General features: G+C 39.3%; 2 protein-coding genes across 2 annotated transcripts in view; one reads left to right on the top strand and one right to left on the bottom strand.

The window, feature by feature from the left end:
- Positions 1-11630, bottom strand: part of LOC133526639 (uncharacterized) — a 36487-nt gene extending 24857 nt beyond the window's left edge. The window contains exons 1-6 of the mRNA XM_061863331.1: positions 11184-11630; positions 9982-10123; positions 8085-8211; positions 5030-5193; positions 3857-3967; positions 254-412 (exon numbers count right to left, since the gene is read on the bottom strand). Coding sequence (XP_061719315.1) covers positions 254-412; positions 3857-3967; positions 5030-5193; positions 8085-8211; positions 9982-10123; positions 11184-11263 — 783 coding nt within the window. The 5' untranslated portion in view covers positions 11264-11630. The remainder of the gene's footprint in view (positions 1-253; positions 413-3856; positions 3968-5029; positions 5194-8084; positions 8212-9981; positions 10124-11183) is intronic.
- Positions 11631-11764: 134 nt separating this feature from the next.
- LOC133526394 (recQ-mediated genome instability protein 1-like) lies at positions 11765-23536 on the top strand. Its single transcript, XM_061863006.1, has 7 exons — positions 11765-11943; positions 12024-12220; positions 13296-13392; positions 13544-13656; positions 15441-15581; positions 20002-20672; positions 22352-23536. Exons 1-7 carry the CDS (start codon positions 11861-11863, stop codon positions 22493-22495), a joined length of 1446 nt encoding a protein of 481 aa, XP_061718990.1. The 5' UTR covers positions 11765-11860; the 3' UTR covers positions 22496-23536.
- The last annotated feature ends 1247 nt before the right edge of the window (positions 23537-24783 follow it).

Genomic DNA, 24783 nt, shown 5'->3' with positions numbered 1-24783 from the left:
GCGGGCAACGCCGCAGGGGATGTTAGTAGGTATTCTCTTCCCCTCCCTCTGTTTAACAGAGGGAGTACCGGGAGGAGCGAGTCCCACATACCACCCCCCAAGTTGGCCTCCCCAGCCAGGGGGTGAGATGCGTAAATGCATTTACCCCTGCGTGAAAAAAAAAAAAGAAAAAAAAAAAAGAAAAAAAAAAAAGAAAAAAAAAAAAGAAAAAAAAAAGAAAAAAAAAGGAAGAGTGTACGGAATACCATCCTACCTTGGCATGCAGCGCGGGGTCGGCGGTGCCGTTCGGCTGCCGCTTCTTGAGCGAGCCGTTGAGGTGGCGCGCGTCCGCGGCCGCCGGCGCCGGCGCGGCGCTCGGTGCCGCCGCCTGCGCCGCGCACTCCGCCTGCGCGCCGTCTTTGGACGGCTGGTTCTGCGGACAAACATTACAATATGGAGTGTGGAATTAAGAGGAGTGACATCTCTTATGGTGGAACTGTTGCAAAAGTGTCCAGCTGTCAGCTATAAATAATAGTTCCAAATCTCTTCAGAGTCTGTGTTTCCGCATGAGTACAATCTGGGTCTCTTCAAGGCTAGGGTAAATAGGTATCTCATAGGTAAGCGTGCTCCACCGTAGACCGCATCATCACTTACCATCAGGTGAGATCGTGGTCAAACGCTTGCCTATCGTATTAAAAAAAAAAAAAAAAAAAGAGTAGCGCTATAGTAGCTAAGAACCTAGGCGTTATTGATGGAGTGATGTGCGCTGTCTGTGATTTGTTTTTTTTTGTTCAAGTATTCTAGGTATTGTAGCGCCACCTATTTAAGGCACTTTTTGGTACATGGAGATTTATTTCCTTACCTCCACCTTCCGTACATTACAATTGGGTACTTGACACATGTTGAATATTATAACAAAATTTAGCTAAATGGCCCATTAATTATTAAAAAAGTGGATTTTAAAAAAACGATATTGAGTTTATAAAAAAATACAAGGCGCCCAAGTCTCAAAAAAAAAATTTTTTTTTAACTTTCATAGTGAAAAGAAAATGGTACCATCCGATTCCTTTCAATTTTATGACAACTATATACGCAATATTTCAGAGTCAAAATAGCAATATTCTTGATCTTCCATTAATTTAGGACAGACTAATGTAATGTGACGTCACATTACAATATCATTTTGTTAGAGGCGTTTCAATCGTCGAGTGCGAGCGTCAGACTTTAACTCTCATTTCTGACCTTTGTGTTGCTTAAATTCCATGAGTCCTATATAGACATTTGATCCTCAGGAAAATCAAGATCAATTGACATTATTTACAAAAAAGTGTCAAGTAGCCAATTGTAGTTAATAGGCGGGTCCACATAGAGCGAGCAGCCTCGCGAGATAATTTCCTTGCGCGGCCGCGTGCTCGTGTAACTTTTTTCCAGCACGTTTGCCTCACCCGAGCCAATTTGCTCGGCAAGATGTCGTCACTCAGTCAGCTGTTCAGAATGGCGCCGCACGTAATTACTGCCGTGGCTTGCGTTTCTTTTATTTTGCTTTTTTTTAGGGTTCCGTGCCCAAAGGGTCAAACGGGACCCTATTACTGAGACTCCGCTGTCCGTCCGTCCGTCTGTCACCAGGCTGTATCTCATGAACCGTGATAGTTAGCCAGTTGAAATTTGTACAGATTATGTATTTCTGTTGCCGCTATAACAACAAATACTAAAAACAGAATAAAATAAATATTTCTTTCCAATCTCAAGGTTCTCATCCAATCACCGAAGTTAAGCAACGTCGGGCGGGGTCAGTACTTGGATGGGTGACCGTTTTTATAGATAATGGCAACGGAACCCTTCCTGTGCGAGTTGCGCTCGGGCGAGGAAAACGCGCGCGCCGCCTCAGCCGAGGCACGTCTAAACTGGCCTTTTGTGCGCGGGGAAATTGCCTCGCGCGTATGCTCGCTCTGTGTTGGGTACCTATTGGCCAGAACATAGAACCAGTTGCATCATGGTTTATGAAAATGGGCTATTTTAACTAAACAAACCAATGAACTAGTACTAGTAATGTAGTAGTATTAGGGTTCCGTAGCCAAATGGCAAAAAACGGAACCCTTATAGATTCGTCATGTCCGTCTGTCTGTCCGATTCTGTCACAGCCACTTTTTTCCGAAACTATAAGAGCTGTACTGTTCAAACTTAGTAAGTGGATGTTTTCTATGAACCGCATTATGATGTTTACACAAAAATAGAAAAAAAACAATAAATTTTGGGGGTTCCCCATACTTAGAACTGAAACTCAAAAAATCTTTTTTCATCAAACCCATACGTGTGGGGTATCTATGGATAGGTCTTCAAAAATGATATTGAGGTTTCTAATATCATTTTTTAGGGTTCCGTAGCCAAATGGCAAAAAACGGAACCCTTATAGATTCGTCATGTCCGTCTGTCTGTCCGATTCTGTCACAGCCACTTTTTTCCGAAACTATAAGAGCTATACTGTTCAAACTTAGTAAGTGGATGTATTCTATGAACCGCATTAAGATGTTCACACAAAAATAGAAAAAAAACAATAAATTTTGGGGGTTCCCCATACTTAGAACTGAAACTCAAAAAATCTTTTTTCATCAAACCCATACGTGTGGGGTATCTATGGATAGGTCTTCAAAAATGATATTGAGGTTTCTAATATCATTTTTTAGGGTTCCGTAGCCAAATGGCATAAAACGGAACCCTTATAGTTTCGCCATGTCCGTCTGTCTGTCTGTCTGTCTGTCTGTCTGTCTGTCTGTCTGTCTGTCTGTCTGTCCGAGGCTTTGCTCCGTGGTCGTTAGTGCTAGAAAGCTGAAATTTGGCATGGATATATAAATCAATAAAGCCGACAAAGTCGTACAATAAAATCTAAAAATTTAATTTTTTTTAGGGTACCTCCCCTACACGTAAAGTGGGGGTGAATTTTTTTTTTTCGCTTCAGCCCTAGAGTGTGGGGTATCGTTGGAAAGGTCTTTCAAAACTAATAGGGGTTTTCAAGAAACATTTTTTGATAAAGTGAATATATTCGGAGATAATCGCTCCGGAAGAAAAAAAAAATGTCCCCCCCCCCTCTAACTTTTGAACCATAGGTCCAAAAAATATGAAAAAAATCGTGGAAGTAGAGCTTAAGAAAGACATTAAATGAAAACTATAGCGGACATGATCAGTTTAGCTGTTTTTGAGTTATCGCAAAAAGTTTTCCCTTCATAGTAAAAAGACTTACTTTAATTAGGTACTGATTATGCAAATTTGCCTATTTGTTTAACTCGGGTGAAAGGTACCGTTTCATCCCTTGGTTAACAATTTACTATACTTTAAGCTCCAGTTTAGCTTATTGTGAAGGAAGAGTAACTACGGAACCCTACACTGAGCGTGGCCCGACATGCTCTTGGCCGGTTATTTCTAAAATGAATAGTTTGCGCGAGAGACACTTCCAAAGTGGTAAAATGTGTCCCCCCCCCCCCCGTAACTTCTAAAATAACAGAATGAAAAATCTAAAAAAAATATATGATATACATTACCATGCAAACTTCCACCGAAAATTGGTTTGAACGAGATCTAGCGAGTAGTTTTTTTTAATACGTCATAAAATTAAAAAAATTTTTTTTTCATCAAACATATACGTGTGGGGTATCTATGGATAGGTCTTCAAAAATGATATTTAGGTTCCTAATATCATTTTTTTCTAAACTGAATAGTTTGCGCGAGAGACACTTCCAAAGTGGTAAAATGTGTGTCCAAAGTGGTAAAATGTTGAACAAGATCTAGTAAGTAGATTTTTTTTAATACGTCTTAAATTGTACGGAACCCTTCATGCGCGAGTCTGACTCGCACTTGGCCGCTTTTTTAGTACTAGTGTTACCTGCTCCAGCGCGCTCTCAGGTAGCGCGTCTCTCATGAGCTGGAAGTAGAACTCGTTCTCCTGCCGCACCTGCCGCTGCCGCCGCAGCCGCAGCCTTCGCGCTATGTGCGCCTAAAAAAAATATTATTTCAATAAAATTGTTTTGTATAATAGTTATTTACAAGTGCAGAAAATAGGAAATTCGCAACGAGTGGTGACAAATGAAAACACGACCGAAGGGAGTGTTTTAAATCGACACGAGTTGCGAATTACCTATTCACACGTGTATCGTACAACGTTTCACAGTACACGCGTGCGGGAAAGTAGCATCACATGTACTGTAAATATATTTTCAACTCGTCGACTGTAATGGTTGAATTAAGATTTCGTATACCAAACTATAATCGCGTACTTTCGTATGGGCCCCCAATTCAAAGATAAATTTCGATACGATGTAGTCAACTTTTAAAAAAAAACACCAATCACGTACCGCCGCGCTCCCATAGAAAAGACTAAACGGGCGCGGGGCGCGAAGTATTATTTTAGATGACTCGTAGAAAAAGTATTAAGTATTGTATACAATAGTGATATAATCAAGCTTTTCAATCTCGTACCTTACTTAGGCAACTCAGCAAGCTTCATTGCCTAAACACGGTAGTCGACTGAAAAGCTCTCTATTATATCACGATTCTATAAAATACTATTTGTCAATTGGGCAAGAAATCACGAAGCGAAAATGGAGATGGATAATGTATCTGCCCTTTCGTGCAAACCATCACGTGGTCTGCTCTCAACTGGAAGTCATCGGGAGGCGATCGCGAGGCGCTCTGTTGAGAAGGAGCTGAACGCAGCAGGGATCGGAAACCGGTATTTTTTGTATGGGAACGAAAACGGTATTTTTTCGTTCTTTGTTAATTACTTCATTTCTAATTAGGCAATCTAATAATACGAAGTCGTTATCTGAAAACACAACTGAGTCCTACATTTCGAGTATAAAATAAACCGAAATATATGGTTATTTCGATGTTTTTGCAAAAAACCGGTTCCGATCCCTGGAACGCAGTGATATTAAGAGTGTGGCTGGAGGTAGAGACGTGACGTGAGCTCGTTCCACTAGGGTAACATAGGAACAGCACCATGTTTGTCTTAACCATATTTAAGCCATACTGACACTAGGGAGGGACAAGAGCCAACCTTGACGCCCGCTCCGAGCGTGACGGCGGGGTAGCCCACGCAGTGCGCCGCGAGCGGCCGCGTCAGCTCCATGTTGACTGTCCGCTCCGACCGGAGCGCTCCTTCTACGTACACTAGGAAGCAGCATACCACTACTGTGGGCAGGCATATGCCTTTTTCTGCAACTGTAACAAGAATAAGAGTTTAATCAAATTTGATCCATTGTTGCATCATTATCTTCTCATAATACAAGGTTTTTCATAGATTCCACTGCCTAATTAGAATAAAAATGGTAAGACTTCGTCACACTGTAGAGCGCCGTGAGCTTGGTGCGACACGCGCGCATCCCGCGCACGCAGCTTGAACGCAGCACAACGCTAGTGCGCCGCTCCCATCACACCAAGCTCACGCCCCGCTTTGATCGCGTCAAGAAAACGCGGCGCGGCGGTCGCAAGCTATAGATATACGATACGAACGAAGGAGGCGCTGGCCGCCGGTGCGATGAATACTAACCGCACGCGCTTAAGCTTTCACCGCGCCAATCTCACGCCACGCTACCGACGCGCTGCAGTATGATGAAACCTTTACTAGAAATTTCTAATTTTCTAAAATTAAAGAGTCAAAAAATCTCCAGTCAAACGCATCTGATGGAACATTATACAATTCGTATACATTAGTCAATTGTTATTTCCGTAGCGCGATCTAAGGTAAAATGAATTTTAAAAAATCGGCCAAGTGCGAGTCGGACTCGCATAGGAAGGGTTCCGTACCATTATTTATAAAAACGGCAAAATTATGTTTGTTGTATGGGAGCCCTCCTTAAACATTTATTTTATTCTGTTTTTAGTATTTGTTGTTATTGCGGCAACAGAAATACATCATCTGTGAAAATTTCAACTGTCTAGCTATCACGGTTCATGAGATACAGCCTGGTGACAGACGGACGGACGGACAGCTGTCTCAGTAATAGGGTCCCGTTTGACCCTTTGGGTACAGAACCCTAAAAACGGTCACCCATCCAAGTACTGACCCCGCCCGACGTTGCTTGACTTCGGTGATTGGATGAGAACCTCGAGGTTGGAAAGACATATTTATTTTATTCTGTTTTTAGTATTTGTTGTTATAGTGGCAACAGAAATACATAATCTGTAGAAATTTCAAATGGCTAACTATCACAGTTCATCAGATACAGCCTGGTGATAGACGGACGGACGGACAGCGGAGTCTAATAGGGTCCCGTTTGACCCTTTGGGTGCGGAGCCCTAAAAAGTTATTGAACGAAATTTAAAAAAATTGTACCAGATAGCACTGAATTAGATAGCACTCAAAAGTAGACATTTTAAAAGTACGTGGTTTTTAGTAATGTTTTAATTTAATTTAATTTCATTAATTAAATATGTTTTTACTTGTAATCTAATACGCTGTGAGTCTTTCGGGTCATTGACGCCTCCCTGTCTACAGAATAAATATTTAACTAAACATAAAAAAAATAGTTCTAGATCGCGAAGACTAGACAAAGAGTGAAATCAGTATCAGATACAGTAAAAGTCTAATGAAGTCATGTGTCCATTCCAAACAATAGTATATTGTTTCCAATTCCCACATGTTTGCCCAAAAACTAACACAATGCCAAGAATTTTCACATTTAACGCGAAATCTAGAAATAGATACGGAGAAGCTGCAAATTTTATTAGTAACTTCTCGTAAACAGTCTTGACTTATGACGTAACGGCACTGTTTTGCTTCTGTTGCATCGACAAATAATAGACCGCGGGCCAGGAGCATATTTCGTCAGTCATCGCCTCCCGGCTGATGCTTTGTCAGGTGATAGTTTAAATGCTGTTTTAAATTAAAAAACCGTCATCCGTTTCTATCGCAATGGAATGACCGTCAGCTGTAAAATAAACATGTAAAAAATAAGCGCCTTACCACTTTATGTGCGGCAAAGTATGTGTAATCCGTTGATGGCTTTTCAGGCGTTTACGCCTGATGAAATGCTACATACAAAGATTCATGATTTGTTATTGCTATCATAAAAAGGTATAGCGTTTATTTTTTTACATGTTCATTCGACCAGCTGATGTTCTTACCACCGCGATATAACCGGCTGACGATTTTTTTAACAAACAATAGCATCTGAACTATCATTTGACAAAGTATCAAACGGGAGGCGATGACAATTTTTTTTTGTTTTACGTATTTCGGTGGCTGCTATTCCTCAACCCACCAACGGAGCGGCAGCTGATGTCCACGAGGGTTCATCATACCTAGCCGTTAATCACTACACGAGTTTTCGGCCGGGAGGCGATTGGTCATGGAAATCTGTTCCTGGCTCGCGGTCTATAAGCTTGGCATATAAACTAGAAGATTATAAATTGAGACTGTTTTTTACAATGTTCCAAACGTTGGTTGTGTTTCTGATATCCGCGTTTCATTCTGTCATGGGCTGGTCATGTAGCACAAATGAGCAAACAGAAATGGACATATAAAGTGACTTGGTCTGGACCACAACATAAACGAAAAAATCGGACAGACAGACGGACATGACGAATCTATAAGGGTTCCGTTTTTTGCCATTTGGCTACGGAACCCTAAAAAGAGCAAGACGAAAAGAGCAGAGATGGATAGATGAAATAAATAGAGTAGCTGGCAAAGACTGGATGTCCAAAGCTAACGATAGAGTTGTATGGAATAATAATATGGAGGAGGCCTTCACTCGAAGAGAAGTCCTTAAATCAAACTCTACTACATAAATAATTTAATTAAACTTTATCGTAATAATATCGTATACGTTTTGTTATTTTATTTTCAATATGTTGTCACAGAATAAAATTCAATTAATCAGTATAATTATTAATTAAGTTGGATTTAGTTTAGCAAAAATAATCCATCCTGAAACATTTGGTATTAAAAATATTAAAATTAGCAATTGATGTTATTAACAAAAAAAAATTTGTGATTATTGTGGGTTGGATTCATATCTATAGATTTTAAGTGTTGTTATCTCTGTCATATAAAACTACCTACACATTTTATAATTATTAATTTCCACAAATAAAACAAAAAGAAGACTTACATGAATACCAGACATATTGCACCCACACATATGTACTAGCCGCGAAGAATATATACTGCAGCGGTATAAAGAAGAAACATATCATGTCGGACGTGAGCGCTATGCAGATGAAGAATACTGAGAAGGCCTGAAACAAGATATTGCAATTGTTGATGTATCCTCTATAAGACAACTGAAGGTTTCCCGAAAAATCTCTTGAGGCATATGAGGTCTATGAAGACGTGCCTCTCACCCGGTGTCGCCGCCACGCATACGTTTGCCAAGCTTCGGAAACCGGTTAAATTTCCAAACCGTTATCAATTATCAAGTACTTGGCGCGAAACCTTTTAATTTCGGTTTTGCTCGAAAACCCGTGCATTTTAAACCGGTTTTTATGAGAACAGTTCTTGTCAAACTAAGCGGTTTAGAGCAATAAAAACCTGTTTCTTTCTATGTCGGTGTCTGTTTACGTGGCACACCACCAGGCCGGCTGGCCGTTTCGTAGCTCGTCGAATAAACCGGTTTTTTTTTAGGATTACAATAAAGTTCTTAAAACGTTCGCGTTCTTATAAAAGTTCGGAAGAAAACCGGAATAAACCGGTATTTACCGGTATTTTATAAACCGGTTCCGAGCCTCGGCGTTTGCCTCGTGCGAGGCATATCTTCACAGACCAAGCTGCTTCGCGCGGCAATTCCCACGCGAGGCAGATCGTTTTGGGTGCATTCACCTAATATGGTCGCAACACATTCATTCATTAACAATCATCAAACGATTCCAAACTAACATTAAAATAATTCAAGTTACTCATAAGTTTTAGAAGCTGGATGTCTATGCTAAGCTTTATTAACCCAGTGACGGGAACCCGCTCTGTGGGTTTTCAGTTCGTAGTCGCTTTTCTTTACAAAGCGGGTAAACGCTGGGATCGACTACGAAAACATTGGCAGTGAACTTGTTAAAAGTTAACCTGTCATTTTTTTTAAATGATGTATAAAATGCTTTAGTTATACTAAACTAACTCAGTCTAACTTTGGATTGTGAAATAGATTCTGAATGACAATATTGCACCATGTTTATTTTTGTTACATACAATCCACCTGTTTGAATGTGGGAAACCCCAAAATAAGCTAAATTAACTGTTTTTTACCCCAGAAACTAAAATCAGAGTTCAATAGCCTAGTCTTCTACCAAATCTCCTCAATCCAATGTGACCACCCAGCAAAACGGACTTTGTTGCTTGCTATAAGGATGGCTTGTCAGGTTATTCCTATAAAGATATCAACAACAAGAGGGACAATCAAGGACAAGCAAATCTCGTCTTGATGGCGATCGATAAAGTGGGACGTTTTGCTGGCCGCAGTCATAAATATTAGTCAGGTCCACACAGAGCGAGCATATGCGCGAGCCGGCGCGCGCGTTTTTCTCGCCCGAGCCTCGGCCGAGGCACGTCTACACTGACCGTTTTGTGCATGAGGAAATTGCCTCACACATATGCTCGTTCTGTGTGGACCTGCCTATTTTTGTACAAAACTAGGTAGAAAACTGGGCATTGCTATTAGCTTTCATCTGGGAGCATGCTAAGTATAACTTATATTATAACTTATTTGACGACCGGTTTGGCCTAGTGGGTAGTGACTAGTGACCCTGCCTACGAAGCTGATGGTCCCGGGTTCAAATCCTCGTAAGGGCATTTGTTTGTGTGATGAGCATGGATATTTGTTCCTGAGACATGGGTGTTTTCTATGTATTTAAGTATTTATAAATATTTATATATTATATATATCGTTGTCTAAGTACCCTCAACACAAGCCTTATTGAGCTTACTGTGGGACTTAGTCAATTTGTGTAATAATGTCCTATAAATATTTATTTATTTATTTATTTATTTTATTATCTAGTTTGAAATAAACATGTACTTACAAGTCCCTGGTATTTGAATGAGTCGTAAACAGATCGGAGCATCATCCAGAACGGCCAGAGGAACTCGAATCTGAACTCCAGCATGTAATCTGCCAACACAACTGTGGCCCACAGCATCACGAACTTCAGATACAGGAGCGAGCTAAAAACATGGGTGATTGTAGTTGATATATCAATGAATCATCAATTTATAACCGGATATCCACAGACCATTGGTGGAGCCTGGAAGCACTTAAAGTACAGTGTAAACTTTAGCAACACTGAAAGGGCTTTGTGACGTTATTGAGAGCTGTCATTAATTATAGAAAAATTAATATTAAAGGAAACAAAATGGAGCCAGGAATCTAGAATCAGAGAATCATTGTATCAAATTTATACTGTATTTATAAACAGTATAGTTCTTAATTGCCTATGTTATTCCTCTCCAAAAGAGTTAGTGGTCCCCGGCAAATAGAAATTTGTTGAATGGTTTGAGTATTAAATTAATACACCACCGTTCTGTTTCTTCATGTTAGTTGGTAGATTAGTTGGGCATGCTAGCAAACACTGGTGTGTCTAAATAAGTTATCAAAGCCTCAATAATTTTCAAAAAAATGCTTGTTTGAGAGGCTATTTAGGTGGAGTTTGTCTAAGAAATTTAAAATTACATTAATTTTGAGGAAAAGAACACTGGCACAGGAAAAAGTGTTTCTGTGGTGTGCATTGACTATGCAATGTAAAATTATGGTATAATACTACATAGTACCAAGAGATAGAAAAAGAAGACAGAAATATAGCTGAGAAACCAGATTCAGACACAGCCAAAGCCTTGTGTAGTGGAGAAACTCTTAATAGATGTAAGTAAATGAAGATATTTCGGGAGAGCCCTATAGTTTTGCTACCAAAAACAACACTAAATAACTACAGATTAACTGAGAGCTACACCAACATAACACAAATGTGGGAAACACGCCGCACATTTGTGCAACCACTTTTGCCGGGTAGAAACCGACAAAAAACACAAATAAAACTCATTTCTTTCGCTTTTTTGTTGAGTTGACGTTCCCACGACCCAAGACAGATGGTTCTCTCTACCCACACTAAATTTATATTTCATGCATTCTCACTTATTTCATCACAGAATATGAAGCTGCTTTGGAGTTATTACTACTAGAAAAGGACCCTAAAGTCCTGAAAAACAGCCAGAATCCACATCCACTCACTTTCCGTACATTCCTTCGGTGATTTTTGTGCGCTTTAAAGGGCGCCGCAATTTGCCACTTTCGGCATTCCGCCTCTTCATATTTTTTCCTCCACGGTGTAAATCACTAATACAGGCTCCCAAGACACAACACTTATTTATACAGAATCATTTGAAACAACAATGTTCCTCAAAATAATGCCTTTTGTTGTCAATCTTTTGGCCTATCGAGAATTTACGAGGGAGATGGATGAAATATCGGCAAGCTCTTTCCTGCGTTCACTCAGATTAATGTTGCCATGCTTTGTTATTGTTATACATCTAAATAAACCGAGATTGAAACAAAACCATACATAAATAATTTGTAAAATACTTTTCTTTTTAATAAATATAATTTAATCTTTTTTTTATTTCTTATAGGCCTCGAATTTAAAAAGAAATTAAAATTATATGTAAAGCTTTTTTTCTCCTAGCAACATGTTTTGTAAATAAAGCTACCCATTCAAAAACAAAGTTATTTCATTGCAAATGTGTTAAAATTTGACTCAAACGTACTGCATTTTTTTTACTACGTGTTGGATATGTCCTTGTCAAAATAGTGTCAAATCTGACACATGAATTCGTAAATAGAGGGAGCGCACGAAATGAGATTTTATTTTTATATTTATGAATAAATAATATGTACATTTTTGTTTTAAAATGTCGTCAAATAATTTAGTTAATTCCGTACGGAATTTCTTAGCGTCTAATTTTATGCGTGTTGAAGATGAATGGTTGACTGGGTAAATTTTCCATAAAACCCAAACATATAATTGTTTATTGCACTTTTAGTCCCAATTTTTGATTAAAATGTTTATTGCAGATGTGTTGAGTATTTGACTGAGGATGGCAGCAACAATTACAGCGAGTCGGATATACAGAATCTGGCTAAAGAGCAATGGCTTCTGAACGATCTAAAAGAAATATGCCCGGGGTCTTTACCTGCTAATTTGAAAAGTCAGCAAAAAACTGTGCTAAATGGGAGGTTCGCATTGCAAATCAACGCTGCAGTGGATATAGGTAACCAAATCAGACTTTTTATAATACATGGCAACTTGCCGAATCCTACACCAAGTCAGACGACGCAACGGTACCACGCTGTTATGTCGTCGCCCAAATCCAATGTTTAACTAACATGTATTTTTTTTTCACATATAGGTAATGAATTAATTATTTTGTGGATTCAAAGTGCCTTGGTTTTAATGTAATGCTGTGTTACTTATTTGACTAATCAAATAAATTAAATAAACAACTACATTAGGGTCAGGTTTTAGGAATAAATGGAAACTTATATAGAAATATGCAATACAATACAATACAAATCCTCTTTATTGCACAGCCTCAGAACAAATGTACATTGAAACACATATAATACATGAAGATAGAGGTAAACAACAGGTGGCCTTATCGCTACAGAGCGATCTCTTCCATACAACCTTTGGGTAGTGGAGAAATGAGACTTTTAATTTAACTAATTAGGAGGTGCAAAAAACTTAATTATAACTAATTAGCAGTAGAGACAATACCTTTAAAATACCTTTAATATGAGTGTTAGTATAAGAGCATGTGCCTCTATTCTTATCCTACAACTTGGTTAATGTTAACCAGGGTTAGGGTTGCCATTCGTCCGGGTTTCGAAGGATTTGTCCTAGTTTAGAGAGCAAGCCTGTTGACATGTCCAGGGTTCTGGAATCTAAAATCTGGGGTTTTCACGCGTCTTGTCCTGGTTTCCAAATTTTAGATATGGCAACCCTAACCCTGGTACATGTTCAACATTTAATTAGTGGCAAGGGACAGAAAAGCCTTTTTTTTTACAATGTCCGTGGCAAATAAGCATACGGTCCGCCTGATGGTAAGCAGTCTCCGTAGCCTATGTATGCCTGCAACTCCAGAGGTTTTACATGCGTGTTGCCGACCCTAACACTGCGCGCCCGAGTTGAGCTCACTGTCATTGGTTAAATGAAAATGCAACTACAATAGATGCACCTTACCCCTTACTACTATTGTATTAACAATAATATGTGGCACACAAATAGATATGCAGATGTATAATTTTAAGTAGGACCTCTTTTTAAATCAGTTTTTTGTGTTTTAGGCACACCGGCATATCAGCAGTATATGAAACTCCAGAAAGTGAACACAGAAAACCTAGAAGCTACTACAAAGTTTGAAGATAAAGTGCCAAATCATAGGTAAGTGATTATAATATGACAAAAAAAAAACAAGCTTTTATCCCTGACTGTACTTTTCTTTCTACAGGCAACTAATGCTCATCAAAACATTTCTAACAACTCCAGACACAATTATTTGGCATTGTTTTATCACAGTGTCTTCCTATTTCAGAATGATAAAGTTGTATCTCACTGATGGCGTTCAAGAAATATCAGCCATAGAATACAAACCCATGAGGAACCTCAGTTGTGACATCACTCCAGGATGTAAAGCTCTCATTAAAGGTAAGTTCAAAGAGTGGCTAGTCAGAAAAACATCCATATGTGACATAATAAAATAACCTTAATTTGATATTTAATAAGAAAGATTACGGCTTACCACAGATACTGTTTATTCTAATTTCTATGGTGACTTTTAAGGGCTCCACAGACCTTTCAAGTTGCAATAAATGGCACGCAGTTTTCGATCCTTTGCCGACTACGTAGGTTCATTCAATTAATCTATCTTTTTGGCGAATCTTTAATCTATCTTTTAGTTCTTTATCACAAGTATCTCTGAATACTTAAAAAGAGACATCTACCCTGTTATTGTAAAAAGCATGTATGCTAACGAATAAATAAAAAATAAATAAAAAGTTCTCAGTTGCAGGCGAACTACTAGTAATAATGGTACAGCTGTCATAACAGTTGCCCAATGCGACACCCACCCTATAAAATTATTCCTAAGAGGTATAACATAATACAAAGTGACCTTAATGACGTCATTCTCATAACAATGGAATACATGAATCCTGTAGGGCTAAGATGGTCGGCTCTTTATCATTTGTAACCATGCCTGTCACGTTCTAACAAGTATGTAAGCGCGAAAGTGACGGGCATAGTGACAAGTGATAAAAATGGAACCATGCTGCCACTGCTGGTAGCAACTTGATTGCGCGTGCGTTAGGTGCTTAGGGTTCTCGTCAACTTCAACTGTCTTTTGATGTAGGCCTCCTCCAAAGCCTCCCCTCTTACTTCTATCCCTTGCTGTTTGTATCCAGTTACCTCCACCAATTCTTTTTAGGTCGTCTGACCATCGACATTTTTGTGGTCCTACGTATAAATGGTAGAATGCAAGAAACTTTTTCTTGTACACCACTCCATGAGGTCATTTGTCCATTTTCTAGGTTCTCTCTTGTCATGTGGCCTGTCCAGCGCCATTTTTGTTGTTTTATTATTTTAGTTATTAGGCGGGTCCACACAGAGCGAGCACACGCGCGAGGGAATTTCCTCGCTCACAATTTCACACCCGCCTATTGTTTTTATTTTTGATTTTGCCTGATATGGACATCTTAACCCTGTCTCTTAGTTTTATATTAAGTACTTCATTCCATGTGATTTTGTCACACATTGAATTTTTGATGCTGCTTTTTGTAAGTCCTAGTGTATTGTAGCGCGTGTGTTGTGTTCCTGCCGATAAGTAACGTTGCCAGAGCTCAACAAGGGTGCGGAGTATTAGGGTCGGCAATGCGCGCTCTGGAGTTGCCGGCGTACACGGCGTACGGAGACTGCTTACCATCAGGCGGGCTGTATGCTTGTTTGCCACCGACGTAGTATAAAAAAATCCCCAAGTTTGGCATCCAATATCCAATACAAGATATAATTTTGTTTATTGTATAGACTAACATTTGCGCGCGACTTTTTATACTAGTAAGTTTGGTTTCCTAGTAGAAACTGCAACACTCTTAACTGTCCATCAGTGAACCCTATGCCTTCTGTAATAAGGTCCACCAATGACAGTTAACAGTATGGGCGATGGTACTCCCTAAACTGGTGACTACTGGTAAATTGGTTATCAAGTAGCAAATATATTCCATATGTATCTCAATGTTAGGAGTTTTAGGAAAGAAGTTAAGACCTAGCCATTCGCTTCAAGTTGGCTGTTACCTCACCCCCGCACCACGCCGCAACCCTGTCCCGCTTAGTACTGTGACGTCATTACGTAACGATCAACTCGCGAAGTGAACGAGTAGTACTTTCAGCTTCGGCACTAAATCCTTTCTTCTGACTTTGGATATTGACTATTCCAGGTCCGATAGAATGCCGGCGCGGCGTGCTGTTGCTCACGGAGAGCTCGATAGAGCTGCTCGGAGGAGAAGTCCAGGAAATCGCCGTCTCCAACTCTTTGGCCGGCTTGCTGTCCAGCAAACTTGGCGTGCCTATGACTCAAGGTAAATGGTCGAAATACTCATATCATATATTTTACGAACAGATCTTGAGAGAGATATACTCTGACTACGATAACTTACAAGCTTGGGAGTAGGAATGCATTTATAGCTCCCTATAAGCTACATACTTGGCGACACTTAAATAAATAAATAATAATAAATATAAATAAATATTATAGCACATTATTACACAAATTGACTAAGTCCCACAGTAAGCTCAATAAGGCTTGTGTTGAGGGTACTTACACAACGATATATATAATATATAAATTTTTATAAATACTTAAAAACATAGAAAACACCCATGACTCAAGAACAAATATCCATGCTCATCACACGAATAAATATGCCCTTACCAGGATTTGAACCCGGGACGATGTGACTAGCCATATGCCTATTTCGTAATATTGGCCTTGGTTTTATATTAAAACACATAGAAAATAATGAAAAACTACAGTACTCTTCGTTTGCATCTTTCAGTCATGATTTCACTCCGTATTCTAACAATTACAACTTGAAGGACACGTTTCCGTATTTTACCACTTGTGATTTCGATTAAATACATAACATTCAGTGAATTTTCATTTTTTTTATTTCATTATTTTAAAATGCTGCGAAGAATGATAATAATCAATTGAAGTTAACCTAGAATAAATGCATAATTATTGGTGTAATAAAGAACATTGAGTTACTAACTTAATAATAAACATAAAATATTACAATACAGACGTTATTTTCAGAAAACAAAACTATAATACCTGAAGTTAAATAATAATGTTAGCATATTCATGCTTGATAGGTTTTGAAACGTTTCATTTTATAATTTTTTTGGTCTACTTAAACTGACTACCAAGCGAATCCTGTCGTTGTGTGCGTAAAAAACATTGTGTCGCTATTATTTCGCCGTTGTGTCGCTACTATGTCGCCGTTGTGTCGCTACTATGTCGCCGTTGTGTCGCTACTATGTCGCCGTTGTGTCGCTACTATGTCGCCGTCGTGTCGCTACTATGTCGCCGTCGTGTCGCTACTATGTCGCCGTTGTGTCGCTACTATGTCGCCGTTGTGTCGCTACTATGTCGCCGTTGTGTCGCTACTATGTCGCCGTTGTGTCGCTACTATGTCGCCGTTGTGTCGCTACTATGTCGCCGTTGTGTCGCTACTATGTCGCCGTTGTGTCGCTACTATGCCGCCGTTGTGTCGCTATTATGTCGCCGTTATGTCGCTATTATGTCGCCGATATGTCGCTATTATGTCGCCGTTGTGTCGCTATTATGTCGCTAGTCGCCAATATGTCGCTATTATGTCGCTAGTCGCCGTTATGTCGCCGTTATGTCGCTGTTATGTCGCTACTAAAGTATATAAAAGGGCCGGAAAGTACGGAGGGAGGATTATTCATTCTTTAACCATCGGACTGGCGGTATCTCTGGCTTTGAGTAAGTGAAGTTTCTCTACTATTCCTTCTATTTGTTTGTGTTTGCTGGGAATTATCCTGGTAAATTTAAACTTGTAAATTGTGTCTATGTTTGGCATTGCGGGGACAATGTTGTCGTAATGCTAAGCTTAGGCTATGGTGGAGATTCTTTACTTCCTTATTTGTGTTACTATATTGTGAGTTTTTGTTAGTAAAATCTAATTTTGTTATTTTATTACCTTTCTATGAGGTTAGTTTGTTATTTTATAAAGCCAGATCACTGTTTGGACTAACAGTTTGTCCATCTAATCAGCTGCTCCTTAACGGTGACAAATTGCAGCTGTTTAGAAGTCTTTTGCTCCAAGTTGAGAGGACTTGGCGTCTCTTCTTTACCAACATAAGAGGCGAGCATACTCTCCTTAGTCTCAAGGTCCAGCTGTTAGATGAATGTGAGGGCATCACGTGCGTGCCATTGAGAGTAATCTCTGCTCACTGAAGTCTGCAGTAATTGAGGCTAGGTCTCGTATTAAATATATTTATATATTTCGGTGTTCTGGCTCATGCTAGTGCTGGTCACGGGAGGGCTTCTGTCATGATTGGTAACAAACACAGATAAAGTTTTAGTCATGGCAGGGTATCCCATGTGACTGGTACGGGTGTGTGTGCTAGTGCGCTGATTACCTATAGACATGCTAGGGCGGTCTATTCTCATCCACCGTGCCCACGTGGCGATGAGGAGGGGGCCAATCACACAGACACTAGGGTTTGCTATACCTCGGTTTTGTCGGCCGAATGCTTACAGCTTAGACTTAGGGATACACTTGTGTATGTTCCAAATCACTAGATCAATGGTAAGTACGATCTGTGTTCTGGACATACTAGATTAGGGTCTAAGGGTAGGAATAGGGTAGAGTCACACACACTGTTATAGGGTCTCTCTTAGGTTTGATCTAGAAATTCGATTGGTTGGTGTATATATATATCTTTCAAAAGGTTCTAATGACGTGAAGCTATGATTTTATAACGTGAATATTAGTGAAATACTGGTAATGGGTTTTAATTACCTAACTCTTCCAGACTGTTACTCTGAGTGGAAAGTTGAGGGTTATCTGTAACATCTTATATCTATTTATTTTCATTTCTGGGTTTTTGGTGTAGAGGCGAAGTACTGAGTTTTACGATCAGGTCCTAAGGTATTTATATATTCAATCCTTAAATATCAAGTTGGGATTAGGAACACAGACTATTCTGGGATTAAAGAATGGTTTGTTTTAGAGACCCTTTGGCAGGCGAGCGCAGTCCATTGGAATCTTTGAGTGGAATAATACTCACCTTGATAGTTCGATCTCATAAAGTACAGTAATGAGTTAAACTTGTACTTCGTTTATACATTTAAAAGGCCTAGGAATTCAGCCTACTTTTAGCTATGGGGACTGGGATAATGGCTTAGTAGCCTTAGCTTTTGGATATAAAAAGATAAGTAAATGGTGTCTGACGAATACTTATCGCTTCTCTTCGTCAGCCCCTAGGTTTGCATAGGGTTGCGAAGCGTTGGTCATAGCCCGTCTGGCTAATAAGATAGGAGTAGGTGGCCCGATTGATATTGCTAATCGGAGTAAGAGTCTTCAGACCTGCATCTAGCATTAGAGGCAGCACGTGTGATCCATTCACACCTCGTTTAGAAGATGATAGGATTGATAGGTAATAATATTTAATCTTAATATAAGTGTGTAAATGGGCTTATCCCAGGAGTGCTGCTTCAATGTTACCCCGAAGACTTAATAGGAGTAGCAGGATTTTACCAAAAATATTTTTATATTTATATAATCATATATGCTGCAATAACTAAATATCTTTCTAATGAATTAATAAAAATATATCTTACATTACATCAAAATCATTGAGTTTCTGTAACTTAAGGCTATACCCGTCGTCTACGACCTTGTGCATGTGGGCGGAGCCTATTTCCTTTACCACGACACTACTCATACCTTGTCGATTGTTATATATTTCCATTCTACTTATAAGGTGTTATATTTAATATAGAAAAGGGTTTGGAATAACTTAGTCTTACGGTATTTTGCTGAAGGTTGAATCTTAACATAACATTCTATCGATTATTTCTTCTCAACATAATAAATTATTTAGTATGGTAAATTTCCAAGTCTTAACATCTAGGTAATACTTAATCAGGTAGAAACAGAGTCCAAGATTTAGTTGTTACTCATTAAAGAATCTAGAGTACCGCGGTTCACTTCGAGGGGTCCTAACCTGTAACTAGACGATCACTTGGCCAAATAATTGTTAAGGTAAAATTATTGTTGGGGTAAATTTTAGGGGTAATTTTAAAGGTGGGATTGTTAACGATTAGGTTCAGTATTTTATTAGGTCTAGGGTTTAATAGATGGGGTAGATTGGGGTGTAGGTAGGGGAGGTTACAACCATCGGCTTCGTAGGCAGGGTCACTACCCACTAGGCCAGACTGGTCGTCGAAGTCACACTTGGCAAGAAAACTTAGCATGGTCCGTCTGTATACTCTGTAAAAGTATACAAATTCTACCCTCAAATGGCCCTTTAAGCCAGTCGGGTAGATGAAAACATTACATGATCAAATAATGTAGGTTAAAGTCGTTCAGTGGCAGATCTAGGCGATTTTCTATTTGGTTGGTTAACCAATAAATGTTATAACTACCCGAAAATGTACAAGTTGTTTGTCTAATTTCATTTAAATACCTACATTTACCGAGTATAGTACTTATCACTTATTGAAAAAGCGAATTCCGTACATAATAAGGCAATGGAGTGGGACCTTCAATGCGGGTCTCAAGTTCCACAAAATGTTATTCTATAAATGTGAATTTGTGCTGAGAATGAGCTTTGTTTTGAAGTATCATTTATTTGTGTTCTTTCACTGCCGGATATGTAATTTAGTTATGTATCAAGAAAATTTATTTGTTATTGCCTTTTCAAAATAACAGCCACTGCTAGAATTTGCCCTTATTCCATTTTCAGGCACCGCAGCAGACCTGAACACAACGATCCATCGAAACGACATACCCATGCCGCACTCCGAAATGCCTCCAGCCCGCGACCAACGTTTCGAGCAAACATTTGACCCACCCCGACCCGTCGCCATAGTCACCAGCGTCCAACAAGCCAACTTTGCCGATGATGACATCGACATAGATCAACTAGCAGCTATAGAAGAACAATTAACTAATAAACGGTCATTACCTGACGATAGAAGCAAACCTGAGAAGAAATTAAAAATAGACCCTATCAACACTGTAAATAGGGTCGATGATTACCCAGACGACAACGATTTATTCGCCGAAGACGAAGATTATTTGAGAGAGTTAGAATCTAAATTCGATGGTTCAGGTCCTGTCCTGATCTCATCTGAACCATTTACGTATCTAAAACAGATAAACGAGATGAGAGAAATAGAGAAAGCTGGGAGAGTGTTCAGAGTGAAAGCACAGATAATGAAATTGTTGTCGAAATTGTCTGTGGGTAAAGAAGGGTGGAGTTTAAGGTGCACTATTGTCGATGGTACGGGGAGTTTGGATGTGGACTTTACTAATAATGTGTTGTCTAAGTTGGTCGGGTACACGCCGCAGGAGATGAATCAGCTGAAGAAACAGATGGCGACGAATCCGCAGCTGAAAGAGAAAGCTGTTATGGTAAGTTGTTATTATTTTCAAGAGAATTTGAAATAGAGGTAGAATATCAAGGAAAACTTTGTAATCACAGTAATTTTACTGCCATCTTTCGCCACATGATAATAACTTTTAGAACGCCACTTGAGTCTGATCCTTATTCTTTTACTGAGATTCAGATTTATTTATTTCTCAATAGCAATACACATTTTTCATTAATACAAACAAAAATATGCACACATAATGAGATCGTCAAAGTAGGTACACTAGGTACACATTTTAAACTAACATTTACATTATTTTACAAATTTGAAACATAAAAAAAAAGAATAATAATATATAATACAATCACATTTACACATACAATTTGAATAATAATTCGTCAATTATCCGTAGTCTATTTATACATTAATTATTATTATTTAAGTATTCTTTAACGCTATAAAGTGTCCTGTCAAGTAGGAGCTGCTTAACTTTGCGACGGAAAGTGTTGATGTTAGTCTCAGTTTTTATTACTTTTGGCAGCTTGTTATATAATTTCTGCCCTATTATTTTGGGACACTTTTTTGCGATTTGTAATCTACATTTGCTTTGCCTTAAGTTGTCAGGATATCTAGTCGGTCGTTTACTTACGTCACCGATACGTTCAAATTCATTTGGATTATTTCTTACATACATTATAATTTCGAGGATATATGTCGATACAGATGTTAATATTTCTAAGTTTTTAAAGTGTTCTCTGCAGCTATCATTGTATATCATAGCTATCAGCTGATATCTGTTAAATATCAAAAAGTGGCGCCATCTAATAGGTCGAAGGCCAAAGGTATGGCAGCATCGTTTCGAGCGATGGCGCCATAACCTTTGTGCCCGGTAAGATGGCGCCACTTTTTGATATTTAACAAATTTAACACATATCTGTGAAAGAATAAGTATCAAAGTCAAATGGCGTTCTAAAAGTTTTAATCATGTGTTGAAAGATGACAGTAAATCTACTGTGGCAAAGAGAACTAAGAAGACCAAGAGGTCCAAGAGTGCTCACTCCATACAACGATTTTGTTACCAAAAATACTATTATTTTCGTAGTCTACATCTAGCATCACGTAGTGGAACTCTCAGTACTGCTACTCGACAATAGATGTCACGGCAAACAAAAAGTCTAATGCTCAACGATTTTCAGCTAATATTATAACTAGAGTAAGCATAGGAGTTGAAAATAGAGTTCCGGTTACTCTGGTTATGATTATGATGTTAGCGGTCTTCTTAATTCTTTTTGACTGTGGCTACAAAGTTTTCTTTGACAATCCACCTCTATCTTGTGGACCCGGGTATGTCCTTAAACTACGTCCAAAAGAGAGGTATGGGCAATGTGAATGTCATCTCGCCTTGTGTGGTAGGGCACAGAACAGCAGATGTCATTCCAGATCTAGCGCAGAGCCCAACTGGGGAAGTACCTCCACCTTACAGAAAACCGCAGCCAAATAACACTTGACCCTACTCATAGTGTTGTGTTCCTGCCGGTGAGTAAGGTTGCCAGAGCTCAACGAGGGGGGTGGGGTTAGGGTCGGCAACGCGCATGTAACTCCTCTGTAGTTGCAGGTGTACATAGGCTACGGAGACTGCTTACCATCAGGCAGGCCGTATGCCTGTTTGCCACCGACGTAGTATAAAAAAAAATCTCAAATTCTAATATTTGTCCACAGGCTCTCCAAAAAGCCAAGGAAGCTCTACAGGTGTTGTACTGCATTATAGAGTTGACTATGCTGGAAATACCCAAAATAACGTGCCTCATACCATTCGATGGATCACACTTGGACTTACTGAAGAAAAGGAAGACTAATTTATAGCAATTAAATGGGCAATAAAAGCAGTGGGCTGACACTCGACCTTTCGGGCGCTCTCGGCTCAGCATTGCTCCGAGCAATTATTAGGGTTGACACAATTCTTGTTTCTTCTTCTTCTTCTTCTTCTATATTAACTAAAAGTTGCCCTAAAATTCAACTTTTATACTAAAAACGGCTTTAAGTATGTTAAATTAACAAAATATATTTTACAGATGCTTTCGCGCCCAAAACGCTCTTTGAAAATTGTGTGACGTCACAGTTTACGGTTTGACACATAACTACATACACACGTAGAAGATACGAACTGTCAACTGACAGTTGTCATTTGTTCTTTATCGCCTAACTGTCAACAGTGTCAATCCGAGAGCTGTGACGTCATCAGAATCTTCAATGACGTTTCGAGTTTGGTCACGTGACGTGTGCCAAAAGATATTTTAAATTAAAAACGTATAAATAATAAAAAGAAACAGATCAAGATAAAAACTGAAACGTGAAAACGGTTAATCCCTCGTGTGTGTGCGTGTATGTTTGTGTGTGTGTGTGTGTGTGTGTGTGTGTGTGTGTGTGTGTGTGTGTGCGCGCGTGCGCGCGTGCGTGCGTGCGTGTGTGTGTGTGTGTGCGTGCGTGTATATTCGAGCGATAAAGAGACAGATGAGACAGATACGAAATTTCGAATTTCGCGGTAGGTCTCTGTAAACAAACCGCCTTGATGCATCAACGTCATAGTGCAAACCTGTGAAAAAACTGTTTATTTAAGGCATAGTATGTTTAAGTTAGTTTATGGTTTAGAATATGTGATAGTGCTGCTCTCTGCCGGCAAAACATTGCAGTAATTCTCCCCATTGAGGCGTTTAGATTTTTGTGAGCATCTTGGCCACTCTGATATATCTGATGGCGACTACAGAAGTCCCACTGTGTAACAAAACCAATGTTGTTGATTTTGGATATGTCTTATGACTACTTTTACTCTATTTTTTTTTTGAAATGTAATTTGGACAAAAATTATCACCTACTTTATTAAAAATGAATTCTCAAATGAAACAACCTCTTCTTTCTGCTAGACCTGTTTCCAGGCGTAGCCAGCCAGTGAACTGGGGGGGGGGGGGGGGGGGCAAGTTGATATCGCCGGAGGCCTAGGGGGGTCGCAGAGGACAGGCGCGGATACAAGGGGGGGGGCCATAGGGGCAATGGCCCCCCCCTAAAACCCTGGCTCTCACATTACTAAATTGAGTAAATTTTTTTTACCTTATTTTCTGTGCAAAAATATATGATTTTCTCAAAATGGCCCCCCCCTAAGCCAAATCTTGTATCCGCGCCTGGCAGAGGAGCATACATTGTATGTATAATTTAAGCTCCTGTACCTGCCTACGCCCATGCGTTCCTTGTCTTTAATTTCCATCTGAGCGTTTCTTTAAATAAGTTTTTGGCAAAAATTTCACTTTTGGTACAAGCTTTTATCGCTAACTGTACTTTTCTTTCCACAAGCAACTAATACTCACCAAAACAATTCCAAAAACCCCAAACACAATTAGGTTACGTTGTTTTATCACAGAGTTCCTATGGCCACCTCCTGTCTCCATCATCAGATAATCTCGATGGTACCATAATATTGCATTGTCACCCGATTTACATATGTATGCAAATTTTCAGCTTCATCGGAAACCGGGAAGTGGGTCAAATTTAATTTGCAAGATCGACACACAGACAACGGGACAGGTGAAACTAAATAAAAGCTTGTAAAATATGCCACTTTCATTCATTTTGTGGTTTTTCTACTCAGATTCACGAACTCTTTCGATCCCAATGGGATACAAACATTACCGAGGCTTTTTTCCTATTGTTTGACCATTTCCCCATATACTTTGTACGAGTATGGCGATAACAAAAAGGAAAAATAGAAAAAATTATGGAAATTTTGGGACACTTTCTCCTATAAGGATGAAAAGGGCTCGCGATCCTGACTAGAAATAACACAAAAGTGGCAGAAAAGGTCACATAAAATAATGGCAAATAAAGAAACTTTCATCTAGCACGGTCTTCTTCTACGTCTTTATTGAAATAAGCTTCTTTTAGGTATCTTTCAATCGTTGTCACCAGACCTGCGAGTCCATACTTGAAGTCGCGCAAGATGTATGGAGTCGAGCGCGAGAACGCAACTCATGCTAGCCGGTCAGTAGGTGGTAGGTCTGCCTGATGAGTTGCGGGTAGTGGTTGGCAGTTTTAGGGCAAGCTTCACCATATGGTCCTCTGGACGCCTTTGAACGTGACCATACCATCTTAACTCTTTGAAA

Source organism: Cydia pomonella, chromosome 16 (genome assembly GCF_033807575.1).
Source record: "Cydia pomonella isolate Wapato2018A chromosome 16, ilCydPomo1, whole genome shotgun sequence".
NCBI lineage: Eukaryota > Metazoa > Arthropoda > Insecta > Lepidoptera > Tortricidae > Cydia > Cydia pomonella.
This window is presented reverse-complemented; position numbering and strand designations above follow the sequence as displayed.

Excerpts from the sequence above, each read along its gene's own strand:
- LOC133526394 (XM_061863006.1), top strand. The coding sequence starts at position 11,861 with ATGTCGTCAAATAATTTAGTTAATTCCGTACGGAATTTCTTAGCGTCT. Across the intron at positions 11,944-12,023 it reads GAAGATGAATGGTTGACTGG|ATGTGTTGAGTATTTGACTG; the intron begins GTAAATTTTCCA and ends TGTTTATTGCAG. Across the intron at positions 12,221-13,295 it reads CAACGCTGCAGTGGATATAG|GCACACCGGCATATCAGCAG; the intron begins GTAACCAAATCA and ends TTTGTGTTTTAG.